The sequence below is a fragment of the Sylvia atricapilla genome, chromosome 12, assembly GCF_009819655.1.
Source record: "Sylvia atricapilla isolate bSylAtr1 chromosome 12, bSylAtr1.pri, whole genome shotgun sequence".
NCBI lineage: Eukaryota > Metazoa > Chordata > Aves > Passeriformes > Sylviidae > Sylvia > Sylvia atricapilla.
The window spans coordinates 1,531,707-1,545,254 of NC_089151.1; the positions used below are offsets into that span (position 1 = coordinate 1,531,707).

The window sequence follows — 13,548 nt, forward strand, 5'->3', positions numbered from 1 at the left end:
CTGACCTGCCCAGGACTCGGTAACACCAGGAGCTGTTGGTCCAGGACCCGAGGTTGTGTTATTGTCCCTCGTGGGTCTCACCCCAACCAACGGGTTTGACAAACACACCGTGACTCCAGGAGTTCACACGAGGTGATGAGGGATGGAAAAGCAGGAAACGGTGAAGTCCTGAGGAGCTTTGGTGTCTGTGGAAGGCTGGGCAGGGTGAGGGGGTGGAAATGGAACCCTCGGGCAGGGAGCTCCTTTCTGAGGCTGGGGCCAGGCCGGGAAATCCAGCTCCACATGGAGCAGGTACCTGGGAACTCTTCAGAGGGGAAACCGGGGCTGCTTCCATTGCCGTGCCAGGGCTCCATGCACCGGGAATTGCAGCTCCATGAGCCGAGGTGCCAGGGCTCCATGCACCGGGAATTGCAGCTCCATGCACCAGGGCTGTCAGAGCTCCAAGCACGGGGGAATTTGGGCTCTGTGCATGAAGTGTCAGGGCTCCACACACTGGGATATCGATGCCTCATGTCCTGGGGTACCAGACCTTCGTGCACCGTGGGGCTGGGGGCTCAGGGATTACCTCCAGGATTTCTGGAGTATCAGACCTCCATGCCCTGGGAATTTGGGGCTCTCTGCACGAGGATACCAGAGCTCCGTGTGCCAGGGGGCCAATGCTCCGTGCTCCAGCATCCCACAGCTCCAAATACCAGCAGGACTGGAGCTCCAATGCCCCGGGGTACTGAAGCTCCATGCACCAGGGGAATGGATGCTCCATGCTCCAGGATACCGGAGCTCTGCACTCCTGAGTGCTGGAACTCCACACTCCGGAGTCCCAGAGCTCCAAATACCACGGGAACGGACGCTCCATGCCCGGAGCTCTGCGCACCGGGGGATGGATGCTCCAGGGTACTGGAGCTCCACACTCCAGGTTCCCGGAGCTCCAAATACCGGCAGAACTGGGGCTCCAATGCTCTGAGATATCGGAGCTCCGCGCACCGGGGAGATGGATGCTCCATGCTCCAGGATACTGGACCTCTGCATTCCGGGGTACCGGAGCTCCAAACACCGGCAGGACTGGGGCTCCAATGCCCTGAGATACCGGAGCTCCGCGCACCGAGGGATGGATGCTCAATGTGCCAGGATACCGGAGCTCCACACTTCGGGGTCCCAGAGCTCCCAATTCGGGCAGAACTGGGGCTCCAATGCCCCGAGGTACTGGAGCTCTGCGCACCGGGGGATGGATGCTCCATGTGCCAGGATACTGGACCTCTGCACTCCGGGGTCCTGGAGCTCCAAATACCGGCAGAACTGGAGCTCCAATGCCCTGAGATACCGGAGCTCCGCGCACCGGGGGATGGATGCTCCGTGCCCTGAGGTCCACACACCTCCACGTCCCAGGGAACTCCGGCTCCACCGGCAGGTGCCCGCAGGCTCCGGGGCCGCCCGGGGCAGGCGGAGCCGCCGCTGTCCCGCCCGCCGGGGCCGTCCCGGAGCTCGGCGGCTGCGCACGGCGGGGCCGCCATGAGCCACGAGCGGCTGCGCCGGGTCCGCGACCGCGTCCGGCCCTTCCCGGACTTCCCGGAGCCCGGCGTGCTGTTCCGGTGGGCACGGGGTGGGAATGGGATGGGCACCGGGGTGGGCACGGGGTGGGAATGGGAATGGCACCGGGTGGGCACCGGGATGGGCATGGGATGGGCATGGGAATGGCACCGGGTGGGCACCGGGATGGGCACCGGGATAGGCATGGGATGGGCACGGGATGGGCATGGGAATGGCACCGGGATGGGAATGGGATGGGCACCGGGGTGGGCACCGAGATGGGCATGGGACGGGAATGGGATGGGAATGGGATGGAGACGGGGCCGAGGATGAGGACGGAGGCGGTGATGGGGACGGGGACAGGCACAGACCGGGAGCAGGGGCAGGGATGGGATCGGGGGGAGAACCAGCACCGAGACTGGAGTCAGGACTGGGGTTGGGATGGGAATGGGGCCGGGGGTGGCGGCAGGGCTGGAACTGGGGCTGGAGCCCGGCCGAGGACTCTGTGTCCCCTGTGTCCCCTGTGTCCCCCGTGTCCCCGCTGCCCATCCCAGCCCCTGGCAGGAGCCTTCCCTGGGCTCGGCGGTCCAGCGCAGCTCCCTCACCCCCTGCCCTCCCTCATTGCAGCGATATCAGCCCCTTGCTGAAGGATCCTGTGGCCTTCAGGGCTCTGATTGATCTCCTGGAGGATCATGTGAGGGCATCTTTCCCCAAAATCGACTTCATTGCGGGTGAGTATTGGTGGAACGGTGGGAAGTGTGGGGTGGCCCTTGGACACAAAAATCACCTGAACATTGGCCTTTTGTCATGTTAAACATCAACACCAGGACACTTTATCTGTTTCCCTGAAATAATGTTTTGGGATGTGGCAGGTGCCCTCTGACATTTCAGTTGCAGAGTTCATTGTTAAAAAGGAGGGAGCGCACAAAACCTGCTGTGCCTGCGGTGTCCCCCAGTGTCCCCAGGGCAGGCAGACCTTGTCCCAGCTTATTTTCCTCAGGGAGCCGTTCCAGGCCGGCACAAACAGCCTTGGTGACCTGGCAAAGTGCTGAGGAAGGCACTGCTTGGGCTGGGACACGGCCCAGGGGTCAAGGACACAGACCAAAGCTGGCCCAAAGGTGTTTTGTGATAAGTGAAATCTGCCCAGAGGTACAGAGTTCCTGTGGCCGGACTGATAGCGGGGCCCTGCTGGGTTTATCTCGAAGGAAAAAGGTCAGAGGGGAGGGAAATGGGCTCTTGAGGCCCAGCAGCAGCACAGGGTGAGAATAGGAGCGTGGGCTGTGTTTTCTCAGAGGGACTTGAAGAGCAAATTGGGAGGATAAAACAGGGGAGGGGTCCTGCCAAGAGCCTCCCCCAGTGAAATGGCTCCGATCTGAGTGATGGGACAAGAGGAAAAGGCCTCAAGTTGCACCTGGGGGAGTTTAGGTTGGATATAAGAAAAAAATGGATTCACTGAGAGCGTGATCAGGTGTTGGAACAGGCTGCCCAGGGCAGTCGTGGGGTCACCAGCCCAAAAAATACGTGGATGTGGCACTTGGGGACGTGGCTCAGCTGAGAAATGGTTGGATTTGGTGGTTTTGGAGGCTCTTTCCAAGGGGGACGATTCCCTGATTCCTGCTGTGCCCCCCAGGGCTGGACTCCCGTGGGTTCCTCATTGGGCCACCCCTGGCACAGAGGCTGGGCATCGGCTTCGTGCCCGTGCGGAAAAAGGGGAAACTCCCTGGCCCCACTGAGTGCGTCTCCTACAGCCTGGAATATGGCAAGGTGAGGCCTGGGAGGAGCAGGGGCTGGGGCTGGGGGCGCCCAGGGGTGCTCAAAGCCCTGGGGAGGGCTCCCAGGTTGGGTTCTGGTGCCGTGGATGGTCTGGCACGGCGCAGCCCCCGTCACTCCTGTGCCCAGCAGCAAAGTCTGGTCCTTCAGAGGGGGTCGGTGCTCTGACTTGGTGCTAAATGGCTTTCTTTGGCTTGACTTCAGGGCCATGACCACGGAGAGTGTTCCCCACTCTGGCAGTAAGTGCTGTAAGTCGGAGCTCTCCCGCATGGCTTCCCAGCGTCCCGTAACCCCGCGGCCTCAATCCGTGCTACCCCCGCCAGGAACTAACAGCAGCAGCACCCCCAAAGCCAGGCCTAAGCCGTGAGGATTGTTTGGGCCAACCAGGCTCGTGTGGCACATCCAAACAGGTGCCAGTTTGGATCTGGCTCGAGGCAGAGCTCCCCGGTGCGTGGCGAGAGATTTTCCTCGCTGGAGAGCTGCTCTGGGATGAGATTCCACCAGAAGTGACACGCTGAAAGTTCAGGATCTTGGCGTGCCACAGGGTTGGCCCAGCAATCCCCTCCCTGCTCTGTGTTTCTGTGGTGCTCCCCCGTAGCTGGAATTTGTGGGGTTTTGGGGTTTTAGGTGCTGAGTGTTTGAGCTGATGTCGCTGAGGACTTGTCTGTGATCCAGCAGCTCGTGAGGGGTTTCTCTCCAAGGCCACCCTGAAACAAAGCTGCTCTTTGCTCCCTGCAGGCTGAGCTGGAAATCCAGAGCGATGCAGTGGAAGCAGGACAGAAGGTGGTGATTGTGGATGACCTGCTGGCCACTGGAGGTGAGGGCAGCACCTGAGTCCACGGGCTCATGGAGTGGCTGGGCTGGGTAAATCCCATCCAGTCCCAGCCCTGCCACGGGCTCTAAGCCCCATCCAGCCTGGCACTGGACACTTCCAGGGCTGTCCCCTCCTCTCTGGTACCCTGCTGGCAGCAGCAGTGGGGCTGTGGGGCTGGAAGCTGCCCCTGCAGTGAGGATGTCTCTGCTCCCCTCACAGGTACCATGTGTGCTGCCTGCGAGCTGCTGAAGAAGCTGAAGGCTGAAATCCTGGAGTGCCTAGTGGTCATAGAGTTAAAATCCCTGAAAGGGGCAGAAAAGCTCAATTCCATCCCTTTCTACTCCCTGCTGCAGTATGACTGAGGAGGAGAAGGGAGCACTGAGAACAAATCTGGGGCTTTATTTAGTGACTCTGGATGTCACGAGGGGGTGGGCAGGGGGGTTAAACACAGCTTTTGAGCACGGCCAGATGCTCTTCAATCCTAAATTTCCCAAGCACTGGCTTGAGTGTAGTGATCCCTTTTGGAGTTGAAACCTTTTGGGAAGAAGGAACGGGCTGATGGATTGAGGGGCTGGAGACCAAGATGCAGCTTCACTGAATCTGTGGTTTTTAGGAGACCAAAGTGACCAGATTGCTGCTGAGGCAGGAGAGCCCTGACAGAGCACCAACATTCCCTGAGCTGGGCCTGTCAGCCTCCAAGGAACCTGCTAAAAAAATTCCCAAAGAAACACAAGAGATGGGCAAAAAGCAATTACTTCTGTGAGGGCCAAATGCTGCTGTATTTGACCTCTGGGGATGGTCTGGATGCTCTGTGCTGTCACTCCCACCAGAACAAGCTGCTCTTACACCAGGGCTGTGCTTGTTGAGGAGAAAGAAGTGCCTGCTGTGTCCTTAAATCAGGGTGGTGCTGGTGTGGGTGAGCTCAGTCAGTGTTTTCCTTCCCTGGGCACCTTTTGTTCAGCACGAATTCCCCATCTCCTGCCCCACATCCACCTCCCTGTGCTGCTGCTTTTCTCCCTGCTGGGCTGTGCTCAGCCCTCAGGCTGCTGCCACTTGCTGGGAGTTTGGTGCCAGGTGAGGCCACAGGAAAGGTGCTGCAGCAGTCTCGGGGCTGTGATGGGTGATGGGCTTTGGAGATGCTCCCTCCAGCACGGTTCAGTTTGGTCACAGCTCGATCCTTGTGTGCCAACACTTCCCAAAGCCTGAAAACATCAGGGACTGTGTCCCTGGCCCAGCAGGGACTGGACTCACGGGTAAAATAAATATTGGCGTGTTTTTATGTTTCCTAAACTGTCTCAGAGCTGTTCTTGCAGTGGCTGAAGCCGTCAGTGACCCCTGGGAGTGTCTCCCTGCAGCCTGAGGTGGGCAGAGGAGCGGGTCTGTGGGCTGAGCTCTCCCTTATCCCCCAAAGGCTTGGAATTGTTTCCCAGGGAGCTTTCAGGTCCCTTTTCTTTACTTTGCACCAACCTCTGGCTGGAGGGGCTTGGTCAGCTCAGCTCCCCTTCCCCATCCAGCAGCTGGGGCCACCTCCCACCCAGCCCTTCCACTTGGGAGGATTATTCCAGCTCTTTCCATCCCCGTTTCCTCAGAAGCCCCTTTCAGAGCTGCTCAGTTTGCACAATTCCCTGGGGAGCAGCAGGGCACTTGGGGGGCCAGGGGAGAGGCAGCAGCTCCCAGGCCTGGCACCAGGAGAGGGTCCCTGCTGTGGGGGAGAAGGGAAAATCGATTCCACCCCAAAGAGCCATGGAAAGCTGCTGCGTGCCGGGGAAGCGGCGTCAGCCCCGCCAGTGCCAGCAGGTGACATCAGGGAACGTGGGGACAGTGCCCGGGGCCTGCCTGCGCTGCCAGCAGCCCCTGATGTCATTTGCTTGCAGAGACGAGGCTGGGCAGGGGCGGCTTCCAGGTGGGAGAAGGGTTTTCATCCCGAGGAGCAGAACGGGAGCTCGCTGGGAGCTCTCCTGGGATGAGTGTGGCTGCCAGGCTGCTGATTCCGGCTCCTTTCCAATCCTGCTCAACTCCAGCTGCTGAAATCCAGCTCCTTTTCAGCGTGGTGAGGTCCCTGAGAGCCCAGCCTGCCCCAGGAGCCCCCAGCCTCACCCACAGCCTCACCCCCAGCCCCTGGGTTGGGTTTAATGCCTTCTCCTCGTCCCTGGAAAGTGGGCACAGCAGGGCTGGCACGGGCCTGGAGGAGGAGGAAGAGGAGGAGGAGGAAGGCCTCTTGCCCCCTTGGGAAGTGCTGTGGGCTCTCAGCTGCTGTCAGACTCCAGGCCAGCACTTACAGGGGAGGAATGTGCCCAGGACCAGCGAGGGATCAGAGGATGAGGGAGTCACCTTTCCCAGCAGGTCCCAGCTCCAGGCAGCCCAGCCCAGCCTGGGGAGCAGCTGAGGTGGGTGTGAGGTGACCCTGGGCAGCTCCCAGCCCTCCCCTGTGCCCACACTGCCCCGACCCAGGCGTGGTGCCAGCCCAGCACCTCTGCAGCAATCCTCACCCTCTCTGTCCCTCTTCCCAAGGCACTTCAGCTGAGTGGCCTGGGGATGTCCCCTGGGAAAAATACCAAACCCTGGAGCGCTGTGAGCCCTGCCTGCCCCTGTCCCTGCAGGAGCTGCTCCCCCGGCCCCATTTACAAAAGCCGCATTCAGCTCCCTGCAAACCCACGCTCACTTTTTCCAGTGAGTCTTTCTCCAGGAGCTGGATGAGGACCCAGCCCTTCCCGGCGCCAATTGCCATGGAGAACCACGAGACAGGCAGCGAGGAAGAGCACTGGGTTAACACAAGTCAACTATATTTAAAACATTTAATACAAATATGTTTTGACAAGTCCTGCAGTTGTTTCCAGCGAGGACTGGAAGATGCGTTTTCCCTCCCTTAAAAACAGAACGAGGCCCGAAGCTCCGAAAACATCAATTTGTGACTTTTGCTCTCGCTCCTTCCTGCTTGTCAACCCTCTCAGCCTGCCCTGTGCTGCCTCAACCCTTCCCCAGGACCCAGTTAATGGAAGAAACCTCCAAAATTGACCCTTCAGGAGGACACGGGAGAGGAGAGGAAAAGTTTCCTCGGGTTAAAGCCGCTTCCATCATCCCCCCAGGACCCAGGATTGCTTAAGGACTAAGCACCTACAATCCTCACGGATCCCACCACAGGAATTACTTAAATTAAGGCATTTTGCCCTCCCTCCAGCCCAACCCCAGAACCCAGAGCGCTGTCAGGATTTGCTACATTTTCCAGGAGATTGCACAGAAAAAACCCCAAACCCCTCAACCCTTGAGGGGCTCAGAGGGCTCCAGCCTCCTTGGCCGCCTTATTGAGCCTCTCGGTGACGAGGCCCAGATCCTTCTCCTTGTCCAGCTTGACGTAGGTGTCGGTCCTGAGGGCGTGGATGCCCACCCAGTCAGGCAGCAGCTCCACCAGCAGCCGCACGTGTTTCTCCATCTCACCTGCGGCCAGGAGCACCGGGATCAGCGCCGGGATCCAGCGCCCACCTCCCTCTCCCCAGAGATCATTCCCCCACCCCGGAATTCCTACCGGGCGCCGCCAGCTCGGGGCAGCTGTCAGCCAGGCGGGCACAGAGCAGCTCCATGGGCAGGGCTGGCTTCTTCTCAGCCACGAAGAGGCCACGCAGGACACGTGCCACGGCCGGCAGCCGCGCCAGCCGCGCCGCACGCTCCTCCTGCGCCGCGTCCCGCGTCAGCAGCGCCTGCAGCCGCCGCGCCTCCTTCGCCCGCACCTGGGGACACCGCGGCCAGGTGAGCCCCTCCCGAGGGGGTGGGATGGGTGCTTGGGCACGGGGAGAGGCCCCCCAGCCCCGTGGTGGGGCCAGGACGGGGTGACTCACGCGGTCCAGCAGCTCCTGGGACACCCCTTTGAGCGCGCTGGAGGTGCTGGCAGGGCTCGGGGTTTTGGAAAGTGTTGTCGGTTCCCCCGCACCGGCTTCGGCCGTTCTTAAGGCCAGGTTGGCAAGAGCTTTTTCCATCTGCTCATGTGGAAGAGGGAGGAGGAGTTGGGTTACAGTTGGGGCTGCAGGAAGGAGAAGTTTCCCCTCTGCCGCCCCCGCCGTCACCCGGCAGCCCCGGGAGCCCAGCCCAGGGATCCATCCTGCCCGCACTGGGGACTCTGGGGTGCTTCATGGAGCCATCAAATGGTCTGGGTGGGAAGGGACCTGAAAGCTTCTCTCTTTTGCAGCCCCCTGCCCTGGGTAAGGACACCTTCCTCTAGCCCAGGCTGCTCCAAGCCCTGTCCAGCCTGGCCCTGGACATCTCCAGGGATCCAGGTGCAGCCAAAGCTTCTCTGGGCACCCTGTGCCAAGGCCTCAACACCGTGTCAGGGAGGAATTCCTTCCCAATATCCCACCTAATCCTGCCCCCTGGCACTGGGAAACCACTCACATCCTCCCAGAGGTGGCACAGAGCCAGCCCCTGGCCCTGCCTCACCTTGGGGCTCAGCATCCCCCGGGCTGTGTTTAGCACCTCCCGGGCTGTGCTCAGCCTGTCCTCCTGTGGTGGCCGTGGCAGCTCCGCGGGGCTGATGTCCGGCACCTCGTCCACGTTGAAGCGGGGATGCCAGCGGGTCAGCTTCTCCTCTGGCACCACCATGGGAGGGCTGAGGGCAGCCAGGAACGCCTGGAGAGGGGCGAGAGCTGTGTCATGGCACCAGGGATGGACCCGCAGCCACTGCCCTGCGCTCCCAGCACACCTTGGTGGCACAAGGAGCGAATTCAGAGCTCATCCCCAAGAGGAGCCTGTGTCCTTCAGCCTGGCTGGCACCAGTGACAATCCCAGAGCAGGGAGTGCCCCTCACCTTGTGGTGCTCCCTGACGATGTTCACCAGGTTGCGGTGGAATTCCCTCCGGCGCTCCAGCAGCCGTGACGCCGACAGGTGCGGCCGCCCGTCCACCTTCTCCTCTGTGAGGAGGGACACGGGTGTCACCCACAGCACCCCAGAGGGACACAAACCTTGGGAAGTGTGGGATCAGAGCCCTGCCGTGGAGCTGAATCACTGCCAGGACATTCTCTCACTTGTCCCAAACCTGTTTCCTACTTCCAATGAGCTCAGGGGCTCTGTTGGATGGACCAAGCAGAGCACATCCCTACGGATTCAGGGATCACCCAGCACTGAGCGTACCCCAGCCCTCAACACCCCAAAACTGGCCATACCTTCCCCCAGCAGCGGCTCCAGCGTGAGCTGATACTCAGAATTCTTCCCATCGCTGCCGAAGGTGGGGACGTTCTTCTCCTGGCGCAGCCGGTACGAGCCGGGATACACGGCCTTGATCTGCCCCAGGTGCCGCTCCTCGAACTGCCTGTGACAGCACCAGGGAGCTTGGGGACCCTCAGAGTCACCAGCCCCAAGAGCTTCAGCTGGGACCCCAAAACGGGCTGCTGGCACCCCAAAACGGGCCACCCACTGCTGCCAACGCACCTGCGCATCATGTCCTGCACGCTCCGCTTCACCTTGGCGAAGGTGACGGTCTCGGCGCGGTTGAAGAGCATCCCGGTGACGGTGTCCACGCTGCGGAACATCTCCGCCAGCACCCGGAACTTGTAGGGCAGCGTCAGCCCCGGGGGCAGGTCCTGGGCCAGGGTGTGGAACCGCTGGTACGCCGGGGGCTTCTCGCTGCGGGGAAGGAGAGGACGGGGTCGGGGTGTGTCCCAAACCCCTCCTGTGAGCAGGCACTGCGCTCACGTCACCCGAGGACATCGCTGTCACGATGCTCAGAGCCCTCACACCCTTCAGACCTCCGCAAAACCACTTCAGGGCTGTGGCAGCTCCTGGAACGTCCCTCAAATCCCTCCTGTGGCTGCTCTTCACCTGCTCTGGCCCTCAGGGGCTGCCACCTCGGTGTCCCCGGCCGGTTGTGCCCCGCTGTCCGCTCTCCTCTGCCGGACGCGCAGCTCCAGCTGCCGCACGCGCTCCAGGCGGCTCCGCAGCTCCCTGCTGGTCCCGCTGGGGACACAGGGCACCCGGCCCGGCACCTTCATCCTCTGCAGGCGCCCACGCAGCTCGGCCACGTCCTCCTGGGCAGCGAGGGGACACGGGGTCAGGGCGGGACACGCGGCACCGAACCCATCGGGAGCTGAGGCGGCATCGGCCCGTACCCGCTGCAGGCGCCTGCGTGTCCCCGGGGTGGCCGGGCCGGGCTCTGTCCCCGTGTCCTGCCCACGGCCGGTGGTGGTGGTGGTGGCCGGAGGGGACACAGCCGGGCCCCGTGAGAGGGGTGTTGGGGGTTGAGGAGTGGCCAGAGGTGAGGAGCTGGTGGCCTGCAAGAGAGAGGAGAGTTAGGGAATGTCCAGGGAATCCTCCTGCCCGGATCCTTTCCCCTGTGCCCCCCAAGTCTTGCCCTGGGCGGGGGAGCCATGGAGGGGTCTGCAATAGGGGCAGGGGACAAGCCCGCGGGGGAGAGGCGCTGAAGGGGGCGAGTTTTGGGGGTTGTGCCCTTGGGGCAGGACTGAGTCCAGATGTGGGGGAATTGTGCATCAGGAGGAGGAAGGGGTAGATTCTGGGGGTCCTGCACTGGGAAAAGGGGTCGAACACTTGCGGGGCTGTTGTTTTCTGGTTCCTCACGCCCCCATTCACTCCCCCAAGCCCTTTCCCTCCCCCATCCCATTTCAGGGCCGCATCCCAGAGGAAGCGGCGCATCCCCGACCCCACCATCTCCCTACCGCTCCCGGGGACCCCGGCTCCGCATCCCGGGCCAGCTCCAGCCTCTTCCGCGCCGACTTCGCGCTCGGTTCCCCGAGCCGGGCGGCCACCGGGGACTCGGCTTCCATCTCCCGGCGGCTCCGTTTCCTGGCGGCCAGGCCCCGCACGGCCGGGGAGCCCCCGCGGGCCGGGGTGCGCGGAGAGCCGGGCAGCGGGAGCGAGCGGGCGCTGAGCGCCGCCGGGGAACCATCCTCCTCCTTCTCCTGCTCCCGCTGCACCGGGACACCGCCGAGAGCGGCCTTGAGCCGGCGGCCGCCGCTGCGCTTGGCCGGGACTCCGGTGGTCGCTTTTGTCTGTCCGAAGAAGTCGGTGAGGCGGAGCTGGGCCATGGCGGCGGTCCCGGTCCCGATCCCGGTTCCGGTCCCGATGCCGGTTGCGGTCCCGATCCCGGTTCCGGTCTGATCCCGGTCCCGGTCCCGGTCCCGGAACACGTGGGCTCGGTCCCGCGCGTTTCTCTCTTGGCGGGAGCCCGCGCGCGCCGAGGCCCCGCCCACCGGGGGCGGGGAGAGGTCACGTGACTCCGGTTTGGCGCCACTCGGCTCTTAAAGGGGCCGCGTCCCCCGGAGCGCTGCTGCACGTGGGGGCCCGGGCCAGCTCCGGGCCGTGCTGGGTCAGGGACCGGCTGATGCTCCGCGGCCAGGGGTGGAAGTTGCCCGCTCCAACTGGGGCAAAAGCAGGGAATTTCCATCTGGAATTGTGCTGATGGTCACCTTCTCCCAATCTGCTCTTCCCAGTGCACGCGGGGCCAAGCCCTGGCTGGCTTCCACCCAGAGCTCCGTGGTGGCACTGGGGACCCTCCAGGGCCCAGCCGTGGGAAGGAGGGGCTGCCCAGGCACCTGCAGCATCCCCCGGCCCTGCCCCATTCCCTGCCCCATTCCCTGCCCCATTCCCTGCCCCTGTGCTGTTGGCAGTGCCCGGAGCTGGGGGAAGCCTCTGGCCCATCCCTGCCAGACCGGGCACTCAGGCCGTGCCCACAGCACTTTATGGAGCCTCACGGGTCTCCCTCATCCCTCGAAAAACCTGAGTGAGGCCGGCAAAGTGCAGCAGGGCCGGCTCCAGCCGCAGGGCAGGGCTCTGCGGTGCCATTCCTGGTGCCCATTTGCTCCATTCCCCATCCAGCTTTTGGGTTGGCAGCTCAAGGTTGCTCTGAGTGCCTGTGCCACGCTTTCCCAGATCCCTGCTGGCCGGGGGTGTTGGCAGAGGGAATTCCTCTATCCACATCTCATGGACACCACGGTGTTCATGCTGAACTTGATGTCTTTGTGATGACAAGTGTTTAATTCACAGGAGCAGATCCCTGCGGATCCCAGGGGTGAGGGTGGATGCAGCTGAGTCCCCGTGATAAGGATGCTGCCACCAGGGGCTGTGCCTGCCAAACCCACATTTGGATACACACATTTGGGAGCTGTGAGGCCCACCCTGCTTTGAGCGTTGTGGTGTGGGGCAGAGGGACCTGGATGGCTGTGGCTTGGGCACATTTGGGATGGGGAGAAGAGGCACTGGAATTCTGCAGGGAGCCCAAAAGAGAATGGGGAGCAGTCTGGCAGTGTGCCAGCTGGATGCCAGTTTATTAACTGTGTTGGGAAAACAAGTAGAAGGAAGCCAAGGAATGTGGAAAATTTCACGGGCTGGTGGCTCCTGTGAGAGGCTGGTGGTTACCAGCACTGCCAGGTGTCACCGGCCACGCTGCCCGTGCCACCAGCTGTGCCCGGGATTCCCACCAGGATTTGGGGTGGGATGAGGGGCTGAGCACAGCCCAGCTCCAGATGTGACCCCAACTCCCCCACCTGGGCTCCAGTTCCATGGGGATGTGGAGCTGCAGCTGGCTGCAGTGGGCACTGCAGAGGGAACGGGGGGCTGTGGATCCAGCTCCAGGGATCACAGACCCAGCTCCAGGGACACGGGATGGTTCCCCAGGGACACGGGATGGTTCCCCAGCTCCAGGGACACGGGATGGTTCCCCAGGGATCACAGACCCAGCTCCAGGGACACGGGATGGTTCCCCAGTGCCCAGGACACAGCCCCCAGCTCCAGGGCTGCACACCAGCTCCCGGGGGGAACACTCCCGAGCTCCACGCAGCAGCTCTCAGCCCTGATATCAGCAACCAACATTCGGCCAAAAAAATTAGCTCTGACTTCTTTATTTCATTTTCGGGCGAAATAAACACAAAACACACAAGACACATCTGCTTATCATTCTTTTTTTTATTATTTTTTTGGGGAGAGGTTTTTTTTTGTTGTTGTTTGTTTGTTTGGTGGGTTTTTTTAAGTCGATTTTTTTTTCTCCCGAGACGGCAAAAAGCGGAACCCGTGGAGGCTGCGGGAGGGCCCGTGCTGAGGCCGGACAACTCGTGTCGGTGCCGGTGTCGGTGTCGGTGCCGGTGTCGGTGTCGGTGCCGGTGCCGGTGTCGGTGTCGGTGCGGGTGCTGGTGTCGGTGTCGGTGCGGGTGCCGGTGTCGGTGTCGGTGCCGGTGCCGGTGTCGGTGTCGGTGTCGGTGTCGGTGTCGGTGCGGGTGCCGGTGCCGGTGTCGGTGTCGGTGCCGGTGTCGGTGTCGGTGCCGGTGTCGGTGTCGGTGCGGGTGCCGGTGTCGGTGCCGGTGCCGGTGTCGGTGCGGGTGCCGGTGTCGGTGTCGGTGCCGGTGTCGGTGCCGGGCGCGGTGCCGGTGTCGGTCCCGGTGCCGGTGTCGGTGCCGGTGCCGGTGCCGGTGCCGGTGCCGGTGCCGGTGTCGGTGCCGGTGTCGGT

At 62.5% G+C, this 13,548-nt stretch overlaps 2 protein-coding genes across 2 annotated transcripts; one reads left to right on the plus strand and one right to left on the minus strand.

The window, feature by feature from the left end:
- Window positions 1–1,477: 1,477 nt before the first annotated feature.
- APRT (adenine phosphoribosyltransferase) lies at window positions 1,478–5,398 on the plus strand. Its single transcript, XM_066327446.1, has 5 exons — window positions 1,478–1,586; window positions 2,152–2,255; window positions 3,155–3,288; window positions 4,033–4,111; window positions 4,328–5,398. The coding sequence occupies exons 1-5, from the start codon at window positions 1,507–1,509 to the stop codon at window positions 4,468–4,470; spliced, it is 540 nt and encodes a 179-aa protein (XP_066183543.1). The 5' UTR covers window positions 1,478–1,506; the 3' UTR covers window positions 4,471–5,398.
- Window positions 5,399–6,889: 1,491 nt separating this feature from the next.
- CDT1 (chromatin licensing and DNA replication factor 1) lies at window positions 6,890–11,366 on the minus strand. The gene is made up of 10 exons (XM_066327447.1): window positions 10,766–11,366; window positions 10,202–10,363; window positions 9,915–10,120; window positions 9,525–9,719; window positions 9,260–9,405; window positions 8,904–9,007; window positions 8,537–8,725; window positions 7,942–8,079; window positions 7,632–7,833; window positions 6,890–7,543 (listed from the first exon to the last, which is right to left on the minus strand). Exons 1-10 carry the CDS (start codon window positions 11,132–11,134, stop codon window positions 7,380–7,382), a joined length of 1,875 nt encoding a protein of 624 aa, XP_066183544.1. The 5' UTR covers window positions 11,135–11,366; the 3' UTR covers window positions 6,890–7,379.
- Between the last annotated feature and the right edge of the window lie 2,182 nt (window positions 11,367–13,548).